The 24,274-nt window shown below is 51.6% G+C and overlaps 1 protein-coding gene across 10 annotated transcripts; it reads left to right on the top strand.

The window, feature by feature from the left end:
• Nucleotides 1-64: 64 nt before the first annotated feature.
• C16H19orf47 (chromosome 16 C19orf47 homolog) lies at nt 65-19,864 on the top strand. 10 transcript variants are annotated; one of them, XM_057711330.1, is made up of 10 exons: nt 113-150; nt 2,973-3,033; nt 4,542-4,593; nt 8,507-8,594; nt 8,707-8,821; nt 10,231-10,312; nt 13,580-13,720; nt 15,181-15,333; nt 16,477-16,547; nt 18,561-19,864. In XM_057711330.1, exons 3-10 carry the CDS (start codon nt 4,575-4,577, stop codon nt 19,053-19,055), a joined length of 1,164 nt encoding a protein of 387 aa, XP_057567313.1. In that variant the 5' UTR covers nt 113-150; nt 2,973-3,033; nt 4,542-4,574; the 3' UTR covers nt 19,056-19,864. The 10 variants fall into 10 exon arrangements, with proteins under 10 accessions (XP_057567312.1, XP_057567320.1, XP_057567313.1 ...); XM_057711335.1 differs by lacking the exons at nt 113-150; nt 2,973-3,033 and adding an exon at nt 1,909-2,017 and having other exon boundaries at nt 13,583-13,720; nt 15,184-15,333; nt 18,561-18,909; nt 19,596-19,864; XM_057711334.1 differs by lacking the exons at nt 113-150; nt 2,973-3,033 and adding an exon at nt 1,909-2,017 and having other exon boundaries at nt 18,561-18,909; nt 19,596-19,864.
• Nucleotides 19,865-24,274: the final 4,410 nt, after the last annotated feature.

The following is a 24,274-nucleotide window of genomic DNA, read 5'->3' as shown; positions in this document are numbered from 1 at the left end:
GGGCTAGAGCGGCCGCGGACGGATAAGTCCGGCTTCCGGCGGCGAGGACGATGCTTCCGGGGCGGGCAGCCCGGCCGAAGGAGGAGGGGCTAACAGTTGGCGCCGCCGGGAGGGCGGGCGGCGCGAGTGGGCGCGGGCCCAGAGGGCCAGGTGAGACGCGGGCCGGGGGTGGTGAGACTGGGTAGGATGCAGTGGGGATGAATGGCTCCCGGGGTTCCGGAGTCAGTCCTGGTGCCGCTGTGCGGCTCTGGACGGGCGACTTCTTTCTTTGAACCTCAGTTTCTTCCTTTATAGAATGGGGGTCAGAATCTGACTGTAGCATCCTCTTTATGGGTTGGAGTGAGAAGTCAGCTCGTGCATGTCGAAGCCCTAGCACACTGCTCACTTCGTTGCTACATTATTATTGTTAGTATTGTTGATGATGTTTTGTTTGGTGTGGAAGATCTGGGTGTGGGAGCGTGAAATTGAGAGCCAGCAGATTTCAGTTCAGGTCCTAGCTACGCTTTGTGGTAGTGGACCTGTGCCTTCACCTATCTGAACCTCGTTTTCCTCGTCTGTACAATGAGGGCTAATAGTCCCAGTATCATAGAGTCATTGTGAGGATGCTGATGAAATGTGCATGTAAAGTCCTTAGCACAGGGCCTGACAGTATACAGCAGGAGCTCAATAGATTGGGACTATAATAATAATGATTCTGAGAGTCACTGGTGTAGATGGGACTTGCAAGGAAGTAGAGAGGAGGAGGAAGCTCAAATATGGTGATAGGAAAAACTTGGAATCTGGAGCTGGGCAGATCGACATCCTGCCACTTACTATTTGACAAATTTTGCCGAATCCCATAAGTTTTCCTTTTTCTTTAAAACTACTGATGCATTTTCCTCCAGTCAGTTCATTTGAGAAGGAAAATTTGTATTGCTTTCCTAATGGAAAACTAGCATTGCTGGCTGTGAGAAAAAGGAAGACTTAACCTGAACTCCAGTGGAAGCAGAACAGTCTATTAAAATTGTAGACAGAAACTGAAAGAATTGAAAAGGGAATAACTTGTACTATTGTGATTCTATGTTGTCAGACCCCGTGGACCCTGTCAAGTTATACTCTGTTCTTAGCTCACACTTTGCGTATGACTGACATCAGCTCAGTGATAGTCCTACCCTTTTCCTGACTCACTGAAGGTTTATTTATTTTATTTAAGGTACATGTACAAAACCTACTGAGCAGTGTTCTAAGGGCTTGGTGTTTATGAACTCTTTTAACCCCACTAAGCACTTTAAGAATAGATATGCTTATCCTTCTTTTTTTTTAATTGAAATATAGTTGATGTACAATAACTGCTATCATTCTTATTTTATAGTTGAAGGGAGTGAGATCCAGAAAGTTTAAGCCGCTTGCCCCAGCGTCAGGGTTAGGAAGTGGTAAAATTGAAATTTGGAGCCAAGCCTTCTAAGGGCTTAGCATGGGGAGTCTGGTGCACGGTGATTACTTGAATTTTGGGAGCTGTCATTTTTCTGTTATTGGTTTTTGGTTTGTTTGTTTGTTTGTTTGTTTGTTTTTGGCTGCATGGGGTCTTCCTTGCTGCCCACAGGCTTTCTCTAGTTGGGGCGAGCAGGGGCTACTTTTTGTTGCCGGGCCTGGGCTTCTCAGTGTGGTGGCTTCTCTTGTTGCAGAGCACAGGCTCTAGGGCGTGCAGGCTTCAGTAGTTGTGGTGTATGGGCTCAGTAATTGTGGCTCACGGGCTGTAGAACCCAGGCTCAGTAGTCGTGGCGCACTGGCTTAGTTGCTCTGAGGCATGCGGGATCTTCCCCGACCAGGGATCGAACCCGTGTCCCGTGCATTGGCAGGAGGATTCTTAGCCACTGGGCCAGCAGGGACGTCCCTCTATTATTGTTAACGTTATATAATTTTCACTGTTCAGAAGGTCAGCACCAGAGATGGACTTTTAACGGTGGAGAGAGGAAATTGAGTCCAGCAGGGAATTCTGCACCTGTAGTGGGAGGATACCAGTACTTAAAGGCTTCTAGTAAGTATTAACTGAAACTTTGCAAAGACAGACCACAGTGTCTGGCTTATAGCAATCCCTTGACCAGTGTTAATCATAGCCATTGGACTGACTTGGGTTCAAATCCTGGCCCTGCAGTAACTTGCTGTGTGACCTCGGACCTGCCACTCTCATCTGTAACTTTGAGATCATTTTTACTTTTTTACTGTGGGTGGTTGTGAGGAGTCACTGAGATGTGTACATACTCAGTGCATGACACGTAAACCCTCAAAGGAGCTACTGCATGGCACTGGAATCAGGGAGAACTTGTTTTTGAATCCTGGTAAAGCTGCTTGCTAGATGTGGCATTTGGCAAATGACTGCACCACAATGGGTTGGTTTTTTCATTGATTAAAATGGGGCTATAGTCCTCACTGATGAGGAGGTTGTGAGGCGTCAGTGTGATGCCTGGCACCGGTTCTGGTGCATGGTTAGTGCTTGGTACGTGAGATGTTGTTCTCTCTGACTTACCGAAGCCTCTTCGTGCCTTGCTCTTTGAGAGGTGCTGGTTGTATTGTCTTTGTCCAGTGGTAGACTCCCAAAGGGAAAGGGAATCTTAGGAGCCAAGCACAGGGCGAGGTGACGTCTGTGGTCACATTCATCATCCTAGTTGGGGGTAGAGGAGAGAGCCTCACATCTGGGGACTTTGGGAAGGCTTCACAAAGCAGGAGGGAGCCAAGCGGGGTGATGGAGAGCTTGCCAGGAGGACCAGAGGAGCAAGCGTTCCAGGCACAGGTGCCATCCTGTATGAAAAGGGGGTGGCAGGCATAGCGCTTGGGTGTTAGAGGGAAGGCTAGGGTGGGAGGCCTGGGGGATAAGAAGAGCCCGCACTTCTAGAGTACTTAGTGTACACCAGGCACTCTCAGGTGCTTTGTACATAGAAACTCATTTAGCCCCACAGCAGTCCTCTAAGGTAAATAATGTTTGTACCATCCAGGTTTACAGATGGGGACACTGAGGCCCGACTGGTGAAGTCACTTGCCAAGGTCACACAGCTAGTAAGTGGCAGAGCCAGATCTGAACCCTGCAAGTCTGGTTCCAGAGTCCTTACTCTTGTACCATCTCTGTGATACCATCAAAATGGGGGGGGGTGGGGGTGGAGGGGAAGGGGCAGATTGTATGCGATGGTAAACAGAAGGGTGCTGGAAAGCCTTCTGCACCCTGTAGAGGAGGCGGAGGAGTGGGGGGGGGGGGAGGATCAGAACTGGGGGCAGAGCGGGTGGAGGGGAGGGGGCAGGGACCGAGACGAGGAGGAGGGCCAGGTGGGACGTCTGGGCCAGGGCAGCGTGGGACAGGTGGTCCTGGAGTCAGGTAGCAGCGAATCATCAGGTGAGGAGATGGTTTCTGTTAGTTCTCTTTCAACACTGCTGTTCACGGCCAGGAGAAAGTCTCTGTGGGTGCTTATACGTCTTTAGCGCCTTTCTGGCACCTGCTGCTCTCACCCGAGTGAAAGGTGGTTTTCCGTTTCTGCTCTGGGCCCCTCCGCCCCCCACTGCTCTCACTGGCCTCCGTGCTCCCTCCACCGTCCCTGCGTGCCCCCGGCTGCCCTGAGGACGTGCCAGACGGGCTCCTGGCTCAGGGCACTGGACTTGCTGTACTTTTTCCCGGAACACTCTTCCTCTGTAAGACTGCATGCCTCACTTCTCTGTGCCTCGCAGGGGCAACCAACTCCTTCTAGCAGCACAGCTTGACTTTGGGTCTGTGCTCCTTTGGGTCTCTAAATGTCATTTTAGAGAGCTCTTCTTAGGGAATTCCCTGGCTGTCCAATGGTTAAAACTCCGAGCTTCCACCGCAGAGGGCATGGTTTCTATCCCTGGTCAGGGAACTAAGATCCCTGATCCCACATGCCATGCGGCATGGCCAATAAATAAATATAAAATAATAAAAATAAAAGAGAGAGCTGATTAATTAATTATAATAAAATAGAGAGCTCTTCCCTGAGCACCTATGTAGAATTGCAAGCCCTCCCTTCCCAGGCCCTCTGTGTTTTCTCCACGACACTAAAGTCTTTCTGACACACGATATCGTCAGCCGGTTTGCTTATTTACCCTCTGTCTCCCTCTTTCCCGTGTCCCCACCTAGAGGCCAAGCTTTCGGTTTTTGTTCACCTCAGTATTCCCTGCTCCTAGAACAGTGCCTCACACCCAGTAGGTTCTCAGGAAAGAGTTTTTGAATGGATGAATGAATGGTTATTTATGGTTAAGGTCCTGTGCAGGGGGTGTCTTTTTTCTGCCCCTCTCTCATTCCACCCAGAAACCTGTGAGGTGTACGGGAACGGAGCTGTGGACATTTGCTGTCCCTGGGCCTTGTCCCAGGCAGCAGTGATAGCTGTGGTGACGGCTCTGCCCCAGGCTGACTTCCCGCCAGCTGCTTCAGGCTATTCCTGGGCTGTGAGCCCCCAGCCCAGGAACTCTCCTCTGGCAGGCAGACAGACAGGCGGCAGGAGAGGGACAGACACTTAGCCGGCAGCGACTCATGGGCGCTCTCCCCTTGTTCTCTCTTCCAGGCTCCAGGGAGCAGCGTGAAGGCCAGGGAGACAATGGTCTCAGTGACGATGGGTGAGTCTTCTCTCCGGGGCCCCCTCTCCCCTCTGCCCTTTTTGAGGTATGACCTTGGTCGGGGGAGCAGGTTGGGGGAGGGAGGGCTGGTCACTGGCAGGAACAGCTGTGCTCTGAGGAACGTGGAGGCAGGGCCAGGGCCTGCTCAGGGCCTGGCCGCCTCCTTTCTGTATCTTGGCCTCCTGACAATGTATTGTGGCCATAAAGAACTTGGGTTCTGAAATCCAGCAGATCTCCCATATGACCTCTTAGAGACTCGATTTTCTCACCTGTAAAATGGAGACAGTAACATCCTGGGATGTTGTAAGGACGAAGGAGGTTATTGCTTGTAAGATCTTGGGCGTGGTTCTCAGCAAATGTCAACTGTTACTCTTCTCCTGAGCTTTATGACCGTATTCTCTTTGAACTCTGTACTTCGAGGTTGCCAAAGCACAGACATTGTTAGCTGGTAGCTTTTAAATTTTTGAAGATTTGTACATGTAGAGAAGTACATGAAACATATTTGTGTGGTCATAAGAGCTATTAAAAAGCAAACATCCGAGTACATCCTTTATGATTCCATTCATATAAAGCACAGAAGCAGGCAAAGTCAATCCGTGCTGCTAGAAGGTGTTGGTTGCCCATTCGAGGCAGCGAGAAGTGACTTCCTAGGCAGTGTGAGGCAGGGGATGCTTCTGGAATGTTGGAAATGTTTTATTTCTTGATCTGGGTACTGGTTATATGTTGGTTTATGAAAACTGACTCGTGTACTTTTGTGGGTGTACATTATAGTTCAGTAAAAAAGGATTTAAAAAAGCTTCCCCCCTCTAACCATCCATGTCAAGACCTAGAATATTGCCTGCCCCACTGAGGGCTCCATGCCAATCATACCCACCCTCCCTCCTCTAGATGGGATAAACCACTATCTTCTGTTTGTGATAATCTCTCCTTACCTTTCTTTATAGTCGTACCACTAATGAAAACATTCCTACAGACTTGGTTTTGAACTTACATGAATGAAATCATGCCATGTATTCTTTTGTGTCTGGCTTCTGTTGCTCAGCACAATGTCTGAGAGTCATCTCTGGTGCTGTGTATAGCTGTAGTTCTTTCGTGTGTGTGTGTGTCTGTGTGTGTGTGTGTGCGTGTGTGTGTGTGTTTTGGCCGCATCGCGCGGCTTGTGGGATCTTAGTTCCCCGACCAGGGATTGAACCCAGGCCCTCAGCAGTGAAAGCATGGAGTCCTGACCACTGGACCGCCAGGAAAGTCCCGGTAGTTCTTTCCTTTGCCCTGCTCCGTAGTATTTACCGTGTGAGCGAGCACCGTTTGTTTGTTGATGCTGTTGTCAGAGGCAGATGCATTGTTTCTGGGTTGTGGCTATTGCAGACAAGCTGCTGTGACTATTCTAGTGCATGTCTCCTGGTGTGTACAGCAAGCCACACCTCTTGGAGTCCAAGACACACATTGTGGCCCATATTAATTACTTCTGAAATGGGGGTGCATCTTACAGCTGGTGCTTATGACCATTTAATTGGCAGCATATTTTCCTCCTTAGAAGGACACAAAATGATGATAAGGGCCAGACTCGGGGACTTTTGCAGTTCCTTGACTTTGCTTCAGGCAGCTAGCTACCCCCAGCCTGTGTGGTGTGTCCCGCCCCACCTCCATTCACATTTCATACAGTTCACTGAAGTATACACTTCAATGGTTTTCATATTCTCTGTTTGCAGAGTTGTGCAACCATCACCACAATCAATTTCAAACTATTTTTATGATGTCCCCCAAAACCCAAATACCCATTAGTAGTCACTCCCTCCTCCCGTCTGGTCTCACACCCAGTTCCTGGCAACCAGTAATCTACTTTCTGTCGCTGTAGATCTCTACAGATTTACCTGTTCCGGACATTTCGCATAAGTGGAACTGTTATGTGGTAGTTTTTGATGCTTAGACAAAGGTGCCTGCTTTTGGCTAAGGGAACCCAGGACCCATGTCTTGACAGGTGATTAGTGCCTGTGGAAAAAGGTCCGCCTTTCCTCCGGGCTGGTGGAGGAAGTCCTGAGGCCATGAGCTCCTCACTTGTCCCAGGCGCGGGGAGACCAGCCTGTGGCTGGGTGGGCAGGGGCCTCCTGGTGGGGGGGGGGTGCACCTGAGCCCTCACCGCCACCCATGCAGTGTCTCATCCAGAGTGTGTCTCTTTCCCTGCTCTGAGCCTCAGTTGTCGTATCAGCAAAATGGGCATAAGTAATACCAAATTTCTTATCTAAAATAGCATGAATTGTTAGATGTACTGTAATGTACCATGAGAAAGATAAAAAAAATGTTGCCAATTAAATTGTGGCACACCATCAATTGTGAAGTAAATCCTGGTTTCAGAGATATTAAAATGTGAAAAAAAAAATCTCTGCTTGGAACCAGTGATCTAATACCTGGCCTGATGGGTCAGGATCAGTTTGAAGGTCACACCTAAGAGGCCAAGAAAGCACTTCGGAAACGGTAAAACCACATGGATGGCGTCTGCCTGGTCTTGGCTCCATGCGTAGTGGTGGCATAATAATAGTAACAGTAATGGTGATAACAGCGACAGCCTCATCAACAACAACAACAGTAATAGTAACAGCTGCAGTGGCTTGAGGACATCCCGTGGGCCAGGTGCCATTTAGAGCCCTTTTTGTGGACTTTCTCTTTAGTCTGCACAATGATGTCAGTGCTGTTATCACTAGAATGTCAGCTCCACAAGGGAAGGGACTCTGTCTTGTGCCCTGTGGTATCCCCAGTGCCTAGAGCAGGACCTACATACTTGCTGAATGTATCACCCTAGAGGACGCCGAAGCACCAAGCATCACCTTGTCCAGAGTCCCTCGGCCGGGAGATGGCAGAGCCAGGATTTGAACCCGTGCTGCAAACAAAGCCTATGCTCGTAACCTCCACGCCTCCCTCTGAGGCCGGGCTGCTCGTGTGTGTGTGTGTGTGTGTGTGTGTCTGTGTGTCTGTGTGTCTGTGTGTGTGTGTCTGTGTGTCTGTGTGTGTCTGTGTGTCTGTGTGTGTGTGTGTCTGTGTGTGTGTGTTGCTTGCTGACACCCAGGGGCCAGCTCTGCAACCCTTCTTTCCATCCACCTGTGGATTCTGCCACCCTCTGGGCCTGCGCCTGCTGATGGGGACCTGGGTGGAGAACCCAGAGTCCCGACTGCCCCACGCCAGTCACTGGCCAAGCGTGGGGGTGATCACTGCGGGTCAGGGCAGGGCAGGGCTGTAAGGCGAAGGGCACTATGGAGGCACAAGGGCTTGGAGAGTCTGCTTCTTTTTTTAATAGCAATTTAAAAAAAATTTATTTTCTTTCTTTTGGCTGCATCGGGGCTCAGTTGCGGCACACGGGAGCTTCGTTGGGGCATGTGGAATCTTTTTGTTGCAGTGCACGGGCACTTTGTTGTGGCGTGCGGGTTTTCTCTCTCTGGTTGTGGCACGTGGGCTCCAGAGCATGTGGGCTCTAGTTTGGGGCACACAGGCTGTCTAGTTGAGGTGCCGAGGCTCAGTAGTTTTGGCTCGTGGGCTTAGTTGCCCCACACCATGTGGGATCTCAGTTCCCCTACTAGGGATCGAATCTGCGTCCCCTGCATTGGAAAGCAGATTCTTTGCCACTGGACCGCCAGGGAATTCCCGGGGCGTTTGCTTCTAATGTGAGCCGTGTGGCCTAGAGCAAGTCTCCCAGCCTCCCCCTGCATCAAGTTTCCTTGTTGGCAAAGTGGAGGCGTCGATGCTGCTTAACTCACAGGGCTTGTCAGGATGGTTCCACTGCATATGCGAAGCACTCAGGCCTAGGGCCTGGCTTTTGATAAGCATTTAACTTGTGGGAGCTGCTGCTGTTGTGGTTTTGCTGCTGCCTTTCTCTAAGGAGAATAATATGAATAATGAGCCCTGTCCACCCCCCACCCCCCAGCCACTTCCGAGTGGATCCAGTTCTTTAAGGAAGCCGGCATTCCTCCGGGACCTGCTGTCAATTATGCCGTGATGTTTGTGGATAATAGGTAAGGCCGCCGAGGGGACAGGGCTGAACTCGGGGAAAGGAAGGGAGTCAGGGAGCCGGCTGGCCCTCCCATCTGGCCCACTTCTGGCCTCACTGCTGATCCTCCCCTGCAGGATCCAGAAGAGCATGTTGCTGGATCTCAACAAGGAAATCATGAATGAGCTGGGCGTGACTGTGGTGGGCGACATCATTGCCATCCTCAAGCATGCCAAGGTTGTGCATCGCCAGGTGGGTGCTCCACTCGACCCCTCTGTCCCTGGGTGTAGGGTCGGGTGGAGGGGCAGTGGCAGAGCCGACTGGAAGCTTGGAAGCAAAGGCAGGCAGATGTGAATTCCAAGGCTGGGTCCACTGCTGTGTGACATTGGGCACATTGCCTAACCTCTCTGAACCTTACTTTCTCCACCTGTAGGATGTGTGTAAGCAAACCTATTTTTCAGCGGGGTTGTACGTATTGAGTTATATAAAGCCCTAGGACAGTGGAAATAGCAGGGCCTCAGTAAGGGCTCTCTGTCAGTATTATTATTACTCGTTCTCATCTGCCTCAGGATGGTTACCCTTACCAGGACTCTTCTCCGTCCCCCAAACAGGAGCTTCCTGCGTGGCACCCAGTTGGTGACTTGGCCAACAACATGGTGGTTCCATTCTTGGCCACTCTGTTTTTAGTGACCTTGGAGTAGTGATTTCACCTCCCCGAGTCTCTGAGGCTTTTCACACACCCCTACTGCATGGGGTTGCTGTGGCCATCTACCAAAGAGTGTATGTGGCACCAAGTGCCAGGCCTGGAGTGAAGAGCTTGTTTAGTTATGATAGTTAATACTTACCAAGCACTTGCCATGGCCTATTAGGCCCTGTCTTCATCCTTTACACGTATTAGCTCATTTACTCCTCCCTCCACTTGACTGAGAAGGAAGCTTGCTCCACAGCTGCTCTCTCAAGCCCTCCACTTTACCAAGTGGTGGCTGCTGGGGTTATTCTCGTCAGTTTTCGTAGCTCCCTCCATCCCAGGGACAGGCCTTGATCTGCCCATCATCCAGGACAAGACCCCGCAGTGAGGGCTTTCTCAAGCCAAGGATGTTATCTGAATCATCACGGAGGTCACTGAGCAAAATGATTTCTCTAAACTTTTAAACTTGAGACCAATTTTGGATTTATAGAAAAGTTCCAACAATAGTATGGAAAGTTTCTGTATTTTCTTCCCCTAGCTTCCCCTCACATGGACATTTTACATAGCCATGGTACATTTGTCAAAACTAAGAAATGAACATTAGTATGCTGCTGTTAGCTAAGTTATAGACTATTTGGATTTCGTTAGTTTTTCTACTAATGTCCTTTGTCTGTTCCAGGATACCACGTGGCATTTACTTCTCATGTCTCCTTTGATTTGGGAGTTTCCTGGTCTTCCCAGGTTTTTAGTGACCTTCTCAGTTTTGGAGAGTACTGGCCAGGTGTTCTATAGCATGACCCTCAGTTTGGGTTTGTCTAATGCTTTCTCATGATAAGGAATGAAGTGTTTTGAAATCTCTTCTCTAACAGCTCAGTCTCTGATCCCCCCAGTTTTGCTCAGATATCTGGGTTCCCTCTTCCCCTACCTCGTGCCCCTGTCCCCATAGTAACCTGGGCACTTATTTTCTTTGCAGGACATGTGCAAAGCTGCCACTGAGTCGGTGCCCTGCAGCCCCAGCCCCCTCCCAAGTGAGATTCGCCGAGGCGCCTCTAGCGGTGAGTCCCATCTGTTCAGGCCTCCTTTCCTTCATTCTTACACTGGCAGTGAAGGGGACACACCTAGTGTTTGCAGAGGTGGAAGCAAAGCCACCTGAGCCTCTCTCCTCTTAGGTAGTGAACGGCTGTTTATACAGTGGATTTTTGTTTGTGGTCGTTCCATTCTACACAGCCACTGTGAACACTGAGTCAGTGAATACTAAATCCCTGCTTGCAGAGGAATATGGGGTCGCAACATTTTCAGCATCTAACCAATACATAACCTTGTTTATGTGTCCTTCTGTTTGAAGACACCTTATTTAATATATATTGTTGATTCATTAACACTGGACTTACAGCCCACAGCACTAAAACTCATGCCTGAATTAAACTTATCAAATGCACATATTTTTTCCGTAAAGCACATCACAGCCTTCTTGAACGTAGGACACTAGACAGCACCTTATCACCATGCTTGGGGGCCATTTTAAACAGCAAAATCACTAACGAAAAGCACAAAGATGTGAAAATAGCACTAAGGAGACCACAGATAGATTGTAGCACTAAATAGACTTGTTTACGATGTGAGAACTGCAACAGGAAGGCAGAGCGTCGCCTTGTTTGACCTCAGTTGAGAACGTGTATTGGGTGACTCAAGTTTTTTGCCTCTCTGTGCATGTTTGTGAATGACCACAGAAAACCACAAGTATTGGTTTTGAGGTTACGAATAAATTTGTGAATAAGCAAATTTACAAATATGGAATCTGAATGGTAAGAATCAGCTCTATTTATACTTTTGTTTTTTCAGCAGTGTGACACTTAAAAAATTTAATACTCATATTCAGTGGCTTTTGCTGCTTAACAAGCTACCCCAAAACTGATTTAAACAGTCTTTTTTAAAAAAATTTTTATTGAAATATAGTTGATTTACAGTGTTGTGTTAGTTCAGGTATACAGCAAAGTGATTCCTTTATACACACACACACACACACACACACACACACACACACACACACACACACACACACACACACACACACACACACATCTTAGTTCCCCGACCAGGGGTGGAACCTGGGCCCTCAGCAGTGAAATCACAGAGACCTAACCACTGGACTGCCAGGGAATTCCATATATATATATTCTTTTCAGATTCTTTTCTAAGATAGGTTATTACAAGATATAAGTTCATTTGTATCACTTTTTTAGATTCCACATATAAGTGATATCACATGGTATTTGTCTTTCTCTGTCTGACTTACTTCACTTAGTATGATAATCTCTAGGTCCATCCATGTTGCTGAAAGCACAGACTTTTATTTCTTATGATTTCATGACTCGGCTGGTCACGTCTGGTCTGGGCCAGCTCAGCTGATCTCAGTGGTCACTTGGCAGCTCCTAGATCTCTTGGTGATCTAGGATGGCCTCACTCACACATGTGGTGGTGGGCTTGATGTCACCTAGGCCAAAAGCGGCGACGTGGCCACGTCTCACATTATCCAGCAGGCTAGCCCCGGCTCATCTACGCAGGGATGATTGCAGCGTTCCCACAAGCAGCACAAGAGGGGAGGCCCCAATACACAGAGCACCTCTTGAGCCTCTGCATGTGTAACATTTGCTTCTGTCCCGTTGGTCAAAGCCAGTCACATGGCTAAGCTCAACATCTGTGTGGGCAGGGCCCACCCGAAGGCATGAACAAAGGGAGGTTGAACAAATTGGGGTCCGTTTCTGCAGTGGTCCTCCTCAGCTGACATACAGAAGAGGGTTCAGATGACAAATCCCAGTCATGTTGCGTTTGGCTAGTCTGAGTGTTGTGCATGGGGGCTCTGGGTACTGATTCCACACAGCCGCTCATCAGGAAGCCACCCCTGGGAGTTCCTTGTAAGTCCAATGGTTAGGACTCAGCGATTTCACTGCTGGGGCCTGGGCACGGCCAAAAAAAGAAAGAAAGAAAGCTACCCCTATTGGGCTGAAGAAATGTCTTGGGAATATCATAGGAGGTTGTATACCAAATCATCAACAGCAGTGAGCAGGCCTGAAAACTGACCATTTCTTCCTGGGTGGTGGGGAGGGAGAAGGTCTCATTGGGAAGGGCCAGTGCCCGGACTTCTGCGTGCCAGCAGTGCTCTGGTCCCTGGACCTGGGTGGCGGGTATATGGGAACTGATGTTGAACAGTCTTTTCTGTACGCTGTAGGTATAATTTAAAAAACAACCAAGTGATATGGGATTCTAATCAGGTGTTGAGAGTCATTATGGGGGCCTTCAGGAGGCTTTAAGAGACAGCACATAGCAGGAAGGGAGAAGACTTTTGGGGGGTATATAGGACAAAATACCAAAGTCTGAAAGCCATGTGGGGGTGGGGGTTATTACTGGGCCTCTGAGCAAGCGGTGGTAGCATGAAGATTCCCCCGCTCCCTCCCCTGCAGGGCTTCCCCAAGAGCTCAGGAAACCTGCACCCTGAAGCTAGCAGCAGCTGCACCTGGAGACGCAGCCCTTCTCCTTCCCACGCTCAAGTTGGCCCTCTAGTCTGTGTGCTATGGCCCACCTTGCACCCTGGGACATCCCTTCTCCCACTGCACAGAATACAGGGGTGCCAGCGACCGCTCCCCACCCCTGAGGGAGGTCACCTCTTTTCTTGCCTCAGCCCAACTGGAGCCAGACCCACATTGCCCAGGGCCCTGGCTGAGTGACCACCTCCCTGGGCCCCAGTTTCCTCGTCTATAAAATTGGTTTGCAGTGGAGCCTGTCTAGTAGGGCTGTTGGGAGGTTCAGTGACCATGTTCATCTTTTCAGTAGATGTTTGTTGAAGACCTGTGAAGCGCCAGAAACTGTGGTTGGCACTGGGGATACAGCAGTAAACAGTGTCTCCTCGTGGGCCTTGCAGTGTTGTGGGAGAGTCTGCCAGTAAACAAATGAGTGTAATTTAATGTCAGGCAGTAGTAAGGGCAGGGAAGTATTTTCTGAGGAGATGCCATCTGAGAGGAGACCTGAATGAAGAGACAGAGCAAGCCCGTTGGTGCTGGGAGAGCTGCACACCAGACATATGAACATCAAGTGCCCTGAGGGGCCGCGTACTTGCTGGGCAAGGAGGGTGGTGGAGGCCGCAGGGAGGGAGGAGCTCAGCGCAGGGCTGGGTAGCTGATAGGTGAAGTGTGCTAGGAACCCGCCTGGTCTGGGGCCACAGGGTGACTCTGGCCGCCCCTTCCCCGTGCAGTCCCACGGTTGCCTTCCCCATCCTGACCTCCTTCCCGCGGCCCCACCCACTGGACTCTCCGCTTTCCTCCCAGCAGCCGCCTCCCGAATGATCACCAACAGCCTGAACCGAGACTCCCCACCCGGCACTCCCCCCAGGCGGCCGGACACCAGCACCTCCAAGATCTCTGTCACCGTGTCCAACAAGATGGCGGCAAAGAGTGCCAAGGCTGCCGGTGAGGGGACTCGGACAGGTGGTGGGAGGAGCCGGAAGCAAATGTGGGTTGGCAGATGGTAACTGGGGGATGTGGTCGCAACGTTGCAAGGTGCTTTGAAGGCCACAAGGTGTCCAGAGCGTGCAGACTCGGTCAGGTCACTGCACCTCTGTGGGCCTCACTGTAGAAGGGGAAGCGCTTGAGATGGCGTCTTTAAGTTCTCATGCAGTGGCTGTTTCAGTCTTTTTGTATTTTTTATTTTCTTGTGGTAAGAACACTTAACATGAGCTCTACCCTCTTCACAAAATTTTTTAAGTGTACGGTACAGTATTGTTGACTATGGGTGGTTCAGTCTTTTTTAACAGATGGTCACTGAGCCCCGCAGTGGTGCCCGGCCCTGTGCTTGATGCCTGGGGTCAAAGGTAAAGAAGCTACCTTTCCTCTTAGCAACCGGAGGGACCCTTTAAAACCTTCAATCTGATCCTTTCACACCCTTGTCTAGAACTCTCCAGGGCTTCCCATTGTTCCACTAAGACAGTCATCCTCCCCCATGGCCTTACTGGGCCCTGTGCCGTGTGGTCACGCCTTGCTCGCTGCCTCGGTCCCCTCTGGGCTCCTTCTTATCATGAGGGCCTTTGCCCTGAGGTTCCCTTCTTCCGGACCTTCTTCCCCCACAGGCTTTTCCATGCTTGGCCGCTGTTCCTCTTCCAGGTCTCAGCTGGTAAGCTGGGAATGGGACTCCGGCCTTTGGGCTTCCAAGTCCTCCTTCCATCCGTCATGCTTTCCTGCCTTTGTTGGATCCATCCAAGTGGAAACTGAGGCCCAGGGAGGGGACTTGGCTGTTCTGGCCCCCAACCCTGTCATACCCCGTCCACCTCCATCACACGTGCTCCCTTTTGGCTACGTGTGTCTGGAAGCGCCTCTTCCTCCTTCTGATCTTTTGATTTGTGTGCCATGAGCAAGAAAGTTAAAATTCATTTCCAAAGTATTGAAAAGATGGGGAGCCTGGGAGGTACTGGCTCTCTTCCCCTCAACACATTTGAGGAGATTCTTTTTTTAAAAAATTGAGATGTAATTTACTTATGCACGATGCACAGATTGTAAGTATATACCTTGATTAATTTTAAAAAAGCGATTACACCTGTGAAACCACTACCTAGGGTGGCTTTTCCACTCCCCAGCAGTTTCCGCATCTGAGGGGATTCTGGCTGAGCTGGGAGGTGAGCCTGCTGGGGGCAAGGGCAGAGTCACAGAGAGCCTGGGAGGCCCGCCACAGCCTCTGCGAGCCCACTGTGCCCAGATCCCTGAGCTTCTCGGTGGTTCAGTCAGTGGCCTTGGGGGTGGTTGGGAAGATAAGGGATTCTGGTCATGAAAACACATGGAGATGAAGGGCACGTGTTTGCCCTTTGCAGGGCTTCCAGCTCCCCCCCCAGGAGAACATTCCATCCCAGAAGATGCTCACCACCCCCTCTCCCCCCCAGCAGCCCTGGCCCGCCGGGAGGAGGAGAGCCTGACTGTTGCCACCAAGCGGCGCCGGGTCACTGCCGAGATGGAGGGGAAGTACATTATCAACATGCCCAAAGGCACCACCCCCCGGACCCGTAAGATCCTGGAGCAGCAGCAGGCAGCGAAAGGTACTGGTCTGGTCGGGTGGGGTCGGGGGAGGAGAGACTGTGTTTGCCTTTTGCTGCGTCTTGCAGGATTGGTCACATCCTACAGGCACTGGCCCAGAAGCAGGCTCCGATGGGATCCAGGAGGCCTTGGACCAAGGGGACAGTGATGGTGACCATCGTAGAGGGGGACGCATCACTGCCTCTGTCCTCTTGTCCTGCAGCTAGCGTAGCAGGGCTCCGTGGTGCCTCAGCTGGCACCTCTTCCCCCTAGGGACAGGGGCACGGATTCAGTGCTAGCCTGACGGTTGAGTGATGGTGCCCAGCTGAGGGCAGGTGCCCCAAACAGTAGGAACCATTGTTATGAGCCAGGGGTCTGGCTGAGATTCAGTCCGTAGCTGGGGTTTGTATCTGGTGGCACAGAGATGTGTCTTCCTTACAGTGTTCCATTAGAGTATCGTAAATCTTCTCGTGGAAAAACATTCAGCCGATGTAGAAGCACGTACAATAAAAACAAGCTCTCTCCCCTCACTCCCGTATCCCACGTGTGTTGTTAAGCTTTCCAGACCAGCGTCTGTGAATGTACATGCATCTGTCTGTAGGTTTACACATATCTAGGCATTGTTTTTCTTTTTAAGCACAAATAGCATCATCCTGTGTGTGTTTATTGTTCTATAACTTTGTTGTTGAGATCCTTTCATATTAGTGCATTCATTCTTCATTCTTTTTAATGGTGGTTTAATATTTCCATAGTACTTCTATATTGTAATCTAGTAAACATTCTCCTGTTGATGGCTCTTTAGACTGTTATTTAGGGAAAGGATTACCATTCATCAGATTCTCTGAGGCCCGTGGCCCAAAAAAGAAGGAAAGGAACCAGTAGGGATTAAGAACTCTTCCCGCACATACACTTCGTGAATTGGTACCAAGGTGTGAGGATCCTTCCCACACTTGACACTAGCCAGAAGTGTGTGGGTTAAGGTCCGTGTTAGCTGACAACATAGACATAAAAGCTAACTCGGTCCAGTCTGTGCCTGCTTGGACCAGAGCTCCCTGGGGTCTGGGCTGGCCGTGTCGACCCCTCCCTGTCTGCACGGTGCTCAGCCAGGCCTAGGCCCACAGGGGCTGCCCAGCAGGCACTGGCTGATGGCCTCACTTTCCTCCCAGGTCTCCACAGGACATCTGTGTTTGACCGCCTCGGCGCCGAGACCAAGGCAGACACAACGACGGGGAATAAAGTGAGTTGGAAATGGGGGAGCCACTGGGAGCTCTCAAATTCTTGTCTTCCCTGGGTGCTGTTCCTGGCACTTCCCACATACATCTCACCCCGTCTCACCCACCTTTGCAGACCCAGTACCCTTCTTTGCACTGGCAGCTTCTCTGTCTGTCTTCTTCCCTGACCTCTCTCCTGATTTCCAGCCCCGGGGGTCTGGCTGACTCCTGGACACCGCCCTTGGACCCCTCCTACCACCATGTCCCCAAACTGGCCTCAGCATCTTCCCCCAGAGCAAATCCTCCCCTGGGCCCTGTCTCGGGTGCCCCACTGCCCCCATTCCAGGCAGCCTTGAGTCTGATGGGGCCATCTGTCTCCACCTATCTGCCCGCTCTCCCTGCCTGGATAGGGCAGTGGCCTCCTGGCTAGTCTCTGCACTGCTCCTGTGAACCCCTCCAGCCCCTCTCCCACAGCCGCCACGTGTGCCACCCACAGGACAGACCCCTTTTCCCCCACGTACCCACTGGAAACCCTTCGGGGGCTTTTCACCGTGCTCAGAATGCAGCCTGCTCTTCTTGCCTCCACCTGCAGTCCTGCAGGCCCCAGGCCCCACGTGTGGTTAGGAGATGCAGCCTGAGCCTGCCACCTGCCACGAATCTGGCTCTGCCACCGCCTGGCTGCATGACCTTGACCAAGTCACTTAAGCCCTTTGTACTTCAGTTTCCTCCTCTGTATAGTACGTGCTCGCAGGGTGGTCGTGAGGACTAAGTGAGGTGGCGCTGCGTGGTGCGGGGGCTGTCTAGTGCATGGTGAGCATCTTTTTTTTTTTTTTTTGGTGGCACCACGTGGCGCGTAGAACTCCACCGACCAGGGATCCAACCCACACCCCTTGCAGTGGAAGCGTGGAGTCTTAACCTCTGGGCCGCCGGGGGAGCCCCTGAGCGTCTTTAAATGGCACCTTTGATTAACTCTGGTGGAGCTCTCCAGCTGCTTTTCCTTCCTTGCTCACCAGGACTCACCCATTCTGGCTTTTTCTTACTTCCTAAGTGTTATCATGAGCGTGACTAGAACACTCAGGATCACGTGGCCTGAAGATGCAGCCATGGAAAGAGCTTCGCACATCGTGAGTGCGCTGTAAATAGGATCCTTATTCCTACCTTGAGGACTTAGCACTCTTTACTCTCTTAAACGTTGATGCCTCAGAGAAAGCTGTCCTGAGCTCCGGGGGGAGACGAAGCTTCCCAGTCCCCTGCTCTCTAGCGCTCCCCTCTCTTCCTGAGAACACAGTACTATCCTATTGGGTTGGCCAAAAAGTTTGGTCGGGTGTTTTGTAACATCGTGCGGGAAAACCGAATGAAAATGAGCTTTTTGGCCAACCCAATAATTAACCTTTTTTTTTTTTTTTTGGCTGCTTCTTGTGGCTTGTGGGATCTTAGTTCCCCAACCAGGGATTGAACCTGGGCCCTCAGCAGTGAGAGCACAGAGTCCTAACCACTGAACCTCCAGGGGATTCCCTGTGGTGATTGGAGAATTACTTGTGTCATATCCAACATCAGGTCTGTCTTCCCTGCTGGACTGTGAGCCCCCTGAGAGCAGGGCCAGGCCTGTCTTGGTCACTACTGCACTGCCCGGCACAGGGCCAGGTATTGAGTTGGGACTCAGAGAATATCTGTTGAGGGAATGACCAGTTTGCCTTTTTTCTCACGTTCACATGTAGGCCTTCGCAAATGGTCTTCCCTTTCACCTCCCCTCCCCTCCTCTTCTTTATTCGACTCCCTTCTACTCAACTTTCAGAGCTCATCTCAGACATCCCTCTCAGGGAGGCTTCCCTGCACTTCGGGCAAGGAGGGGGCCTCCCCTAGGCTCCCCCAGCTCCCTGGACTTGCCCTCTCATGACTCTGATCGCTATCTAGTGCGTCACCGATGGGTGTTTTTCCGGACTGTGAGCCCCGTGAGGCGAGACGCGGGTGAAGCAGCTCTCCCCGAACGCATGCCGAGTGACTCAGTGACTCCCTTGTCCTGTCTCTGACCTCCACAGCCCACAGGAGTCTTCAGCCGCCTGGGGGCCACCCCAGAGACGGACGAGGATCTGGCTTGGGACAGTGACAACGACAGCAGCAGCTCTGTCCTGCAGTATGCCGGGGTCCTGAAGAAGCTAGGCCGGGCCCCCGCCAAAGCCAGTCCCCAGCCCGCACGGACTGTCAAAGCCAAGGCCACAAGCTCGGCGACAATGGCCGCCGCCCCAACGCTGCGACGCCTGGCCCTTCCCTCACGACCTGGGCTCGAGAGGAAGCCGGAGTCCCTATCCAAAGTCAGCATCATCCAGAGACTGGGCAAGGCTGCCCTTGTGCCCGAGGCCCAGGACAGCCAGGTCACGAGCACCAAGAGTAAGTCCTCGGCTGAGGTCAAGGTCACCATTAAGAGGACTCTGGTGGGGCCCCGGGGGAGCAGCTCCAGTGAGGGCCTTGGTGCCCAGATGGACCATGCAGGCACTGTGAGCGTGTTCAAAAGACTGGGCCGCAGGACCTTCTAGCCCAAGGGCGGGGCGCAGGCCCCTCTCCAGACTCCTGGCTCCATCAGAGTCTTCAGCGAAGGCGCGCGAACCCCGCCCTGCCGGCTTCTGGATGACACTGCTTTTGTCTCCCTCAGGCATTCTGCCAGCCTGAGCTTTCTGGGGATTCACCCCGTTTTTCTGAGTCTGAGATGGTCGTTGTGGCCCGGCCTTGCCGCTCTGGGACTTTCCCTCCTCTCCCGTCCTCTGTTCTCTCCTCGCTGACTGTGGCCTTGGCAGGACCCACCTTTCTACCTCTCCAAGGGCCAAGTGCCCTTTTCCTGTCTTACATTCCCCTTCCTCCTCTGCAGCATCTACTGCCTCAAACCCCAGATCTTGGGCCTCCCTGTCCCCCAGAGTGGGTGTCACCTCTAGGGGCCCCCGTATCCCCCACACCCCTGACCCCCCGGCTTCCCTTCCCTCCCTCCTCTGCCGCGCCCCCTCCCCCCCGCTGCTTTGACGTCTCTCTTTCTCTCTCTTCACTCTGTTCATTTCTTTTCTGTTTTCTGTCCCTGCGGCAAGGCCCGACTGTCCGCTGCGTCCTGCCTGACCCTCCTGCACCTCCGGCCTGCCAGCGGCCCCCTCGTCGTCGGCGGTGGCGTAGAGACTGTTAGCTGCCCTCACTCCCAGGCTGGAGGGACCTCCCCAGACCCCAGGCTGCATCTGGGGCATCTGCCTGGGCATCTGTTTCCCTGAAAGTCCGTGGTGGGTGGTGGGTAAGGGGCACTGAGAAGGGAAGCCAGCACTGAGAGGAAAAAAACGGCTATTTTAATATATTTTTGTGACTTTCAGACTGTTTCCCTCCCCTCCTTCGGGGTGAGTCGCAGGATTATTTTTTACATGAAGCACAGTGTGAGCGGGGCGCCCACGGAGGGTTGGGCCCCGTTTCTGAGGGTCAAGCTCCCCACACACGTATGGGCCATGTTCTTGCTACAGGCCCTGAGGTGAAGGGAGTGGCGGTCATCTAGGTGGGCCTCCTCTTCCCCTGAGCAGCCTGCAGGGGTTCTGTCCCTCTGCCCTCCCCTTCCACAGATTTCCCGTTTCTGCCACTCTGCCTGTGGACGGCCTTCCAGACTGCAGGCTCCGTTTGTGTGGGTTCCTGAGGATTTGATTGTTCACCTACTTACCCTGCACAGCACCCACCCCGTGCCAGGCCTGTTCTAGGAGCTGGGGATCCATCCGTGAGCAAAACAAACAAGGCCCTGCCCGCGTGGCTGACCTCTCTAGCCAGGGAGTCGGGCGGTGAAGTGATCACGCTGCCCAGAGAAGCGGAAGGATGAGTGCAAGGGACCAGGACCTCTTTAGATATTTTGGGCAAGAAGGCCTTTCAGAGGAGGTGACCTGTAGGGTGGTCTACGTGACGTTCAGGAGGCGAGCGTCCAGGCAGAGGAAACAGCCGGGGCCACGGTAGGACAGGGAACACCACACGTGGAGGCCAGTGTGGCTCGCAAGTGAGGATGGAACGGGCCGGAGGCACTTGGACATCCTGCCGAGAGCGTTGGGGAGTTTGGGAGGGTTTGAAGCAGGCAGGCGATGATCTGAGTTGCCTTTTACGAAGACCACTTGAGCCGCTGTGAGGAGGGTAAGTTGCTGGGGGGACAGGGGTGGAGGCGGGGAGGCAGCGTGGGGAGAGGTCGTGGGGTGCGGGGGACAGAAGTGGGCGGGCCTTGGGTGCGCTTCGGGAGGGGCAGCAGGATTCTCCACACAGCTGCCTTGGAAATAGGGGCAAGGGCAGGGGTGGGTCACTCCTTGATGGGAGACTTGAGCATCTAGAGGAAAGTGCTGTGCGTGGAGTGGGGCGGGGTGGGGAGGGGTGGGGCAGGCGGGCGCTCACGGAGAGCTGAGCTGGCTGCTGGGGCACCAGCTCGGGGATGTACTCAGGGGGGAGCTGTGTTCAGCGCCGAGAGCCTGGCAGTACCAGCTGGAAAAGAGCATAGAGAGAAGAGGGGACCCGGAAGGGAGCTGGGGCCCTTTTCCCACGTAGAAAACAGGATCTGGTAAGGAGATTACCAAGGAGCGGTCGGGGGTGGGGGTGGGGGGGTGGAGGAGAACTAAGAGCAGGTAGAGATGAGATCGGACCGCATCCATTTTGTTTCCTGTTCATTGTGGTAAAATATACATAACGTAAAACTTACCACGGAACCATTTTTAAGTGTACTGTTCAGTGGCGTTAAGTACCGTATTGCTGTATAACCAGCCCCTTCATCCATCTGCAGACCTGTTTTTGTCTCCGGAAGCGATCATCCCCGTGTTTTTAGTTTTTCAGTCGCACCATGTTGGGAGGCTACTGTGCGTCAGGCAGCGTGCCAGGCGCCGGGCCTGTGGTGTGAGGGGCCGGACTTCCGTCTGAGGGGCAGCGGTGGAGGCAGGAGCCGAGACCCCTCTCCCCGTGGGGGCCCTGGCCAGACCCTCGCGGACCTTCTAGACCTCAGGAGGATGGCACCTGACGGCAGTGTCAGGAAGATTCTAGAGGCCGCCCTTTTGTATCAGGGCCACAAGGAGGCGCCCCCACACACACCCTTTTCTTGCTGATCTTCAACTCCTTTTTTTTTTTTAACCCCCCTAGTAATTTCCTTGAGTTCCACTTCATGGATAATTTTAGCAGCTTCCAAGGTTAACTAGAAGAGTTCCAGTGACTAAATTTAAGAGCACGGGGTAATTTCTTGGTGTGTAACAGGGACTGAAAATAATATAAAAATGTGTAGCTTACTTATCATGAAAAGCTGTTATGAGGTAAGTCGAGTCCCTGTTGCTCCTTACGGAGGTGCAGAGAGGAACAAACTGCTGAAGGCCTCACCAGCCGGCAAGTGGCAGCCCTGGGCTTGACGTCAGGGAGGTGACCAGGAGCCTCGCCCTTCAGCCCCTGCCCTGTGCTTCCTCAACCGCAGATCGGAGACAAGGCCCTTTTGGAAAGGGGAGGGTGGGGTCCTAGGAGAGTGGTTTTCGATTTTCTAGAGTTGTCTTTGTGTACATGTTACCCCGCCCCCACTGGCTTACCCTAGGGAGCATTTGCAGCTCTGGAAGGCCACGGGCCTTGAGGGTCATGCCCATCCTATCGCCGGCTGCCAGACAGAGCGGAGCCGGACGTCTCCTCGGCCTCCCAGCCTCTCCAGAGCGCCCGTGTCCCACCCATTTGATTTGGTGATTCCCCCAAACCAGGCCCAACAGCTGCGGCCCAAAGAGGTGCATTGTCTTTTCTCTGGTTCTGTGAAACATTTTTGAGCATAAGTAATACATACACGCAGTACAGAATGCAAAGATACAAAGGGCCTCATGGTGAAACGTCTCTTCCCAAGTCTCCTAGCTCCCCAGTCCCCTCCTCAGAGGCCACCAGTGTTGCTAAGGTCTTGGATTACCTACCCTTCCAGAGACGTGTTTGCACATGCTCATGCACACGTTCAGGCACACACACGACCGGAGGAACACACACTGCATACAGACGAGCGCACGTGCGTGTTAACGGCCTAGCTTACGTAACCAGTCCTTTTTGGAAGGGAATTCAGGTTGTTTTCAGTTCCGTGTTATTACAAGCAGTGCTGCAATGGAGAAAGGTGAGGTCAATTCAGGGGTGAATTTGAAGAACTCCAATTTTATCACTTCACTGCCAACACTGTTATTGGGTTAAAAGCAAATCTGAATGAGGCTCTCCCCCAACATTATTGGCATTCTTCAGATGATTTACATACACCTATATCACCCCATTCCAAAAAGGAATTAAGAGCAGTTGGACTCTTCTAATTGGAGACTGCTGGAGGAAACAGATCCGGGGACGCTAAGAGCTCATATGAACCACCACCTAGGTGCCAAGATGTGCAGAACACGTGCTGTGCTAAGTTGATAAAGCTTAAGAGGTGCTTTGTGCATTGCGGCCTCCCTCTTATGCTGCTTTTGGGAGCCCTGCAACCACCACTGTGTAGATGAGCCTGGGCTAGCCTGCTGGATAATGAGAGACATGTGGCATGGCCAAAAAAAAAAAGGTAGTCTTAATATGGAACCCCAATATTTAAAACATGCTTAAAACAGAAAAGCAGTTATTAGCGTACTTTTAAATATTTATTTAGCATTCATGCAGACAATACAAAATTCAAAGCTACAAAAGGATGTATATAATAAGACTGTTTTGTGCCCAGTAGGCTGGCCAAAAAATTAAAGTCTCCAGTGTTGGGGAAGATTTGGAGTAATAGGAATGTATATACTGCTGTTGAAATGTAAGTTAGTATCAACTATTTTGGAAAATAGTTTGATAGGTTGTCGTGTAATTAAAAGTGACATATTCTCCACCCCTCGTAATTACTCTTCTGGAGAAGCTTACACTTGCACACAGGACATGTATCAGAGCGTTCATAAGATTACGGTTGTAATAGCAAAAACTTGGAAACAACCGAAATATCCATCAGCTGGAGAATGGGCAGATTGTGGCCTAGATGTTCTAATTATCTAACGCATAATGAATCGCCTCAAAACTTCGTGGCTTCAATCAATAATCATGATCTCTTATGGTTCTGGGGGTTGACTGTGCTCAGTTAGACTGCTGTAACGTGGGGGCTGCCACGTGCTTGCTGTAAGAATCTTGGCTGGAGCCAGTGTTCTCTTGAAAACTGCCTCAGTTGGTGTTTAACCAGTCCTGGCACTGAGATAAAACCCCAGCATGGACTGTAAGCCAGAATGCCTACATGGGGCTTCTCCAGGTGGCCTGGGCTTCCTTACAACATGGCAGCTGGGTTCAAAGAGCAAGTTTCTCAAGACAGTTGGGGAAAACTGTATTGCCTATTCTTTTTCTGTTTAAAAGTTTTATTTATTTATATTTTGGCCATGCCAAGTGGGCTTGCAGGACGTTAGTTCCCTGACCAGGAATCAAACCTGGGCCCTTGTCAGTGAAAGCCCACGTCTTAACCACTGAATCACCAGGGAATTCCCTACATTGCCTTTTCTAACCTAGCATTGGGAGTCACTCACGTTGCTTCACTTCTGCCACAGTCACTAGCCCACCCAGATTCAAGAGGGACCATAGGCCCTACCGCTCAATGACAGAAATGTCAGTGTCTCATTGTAAGAAGAGCATATGGGATGAGAGATCATCTTGTGGCCATCGTGGAAAATTATGTAGGGTTGGCCAAAAAGTTCGTTTGGGTTTTTTCTGTAAGATGTTGTGGAAAAACCCAAACTTTTTGGCCAACTCAATACATCAGTACTGGATAAAT

This window comes from Hippopotamus amphibius, chromosome 16 (assembly GCF_030028045.1).
Source record: "Hippopotamus amphibius kiboko isolate mHipAmp2 chromosome 16, mHipAmp2.hap2, whole genome shotgun sequence".
Lineage (NCBI taxonomy): Eukaryota > Metazoa > Chordata > Mammalia > Artiodactyla > Hippopotamidae > Hippopotamus > Hippopotamus amphibius.
This window is presented reverse-complemented; position numbering and strand designations above follow the sequence as displayed.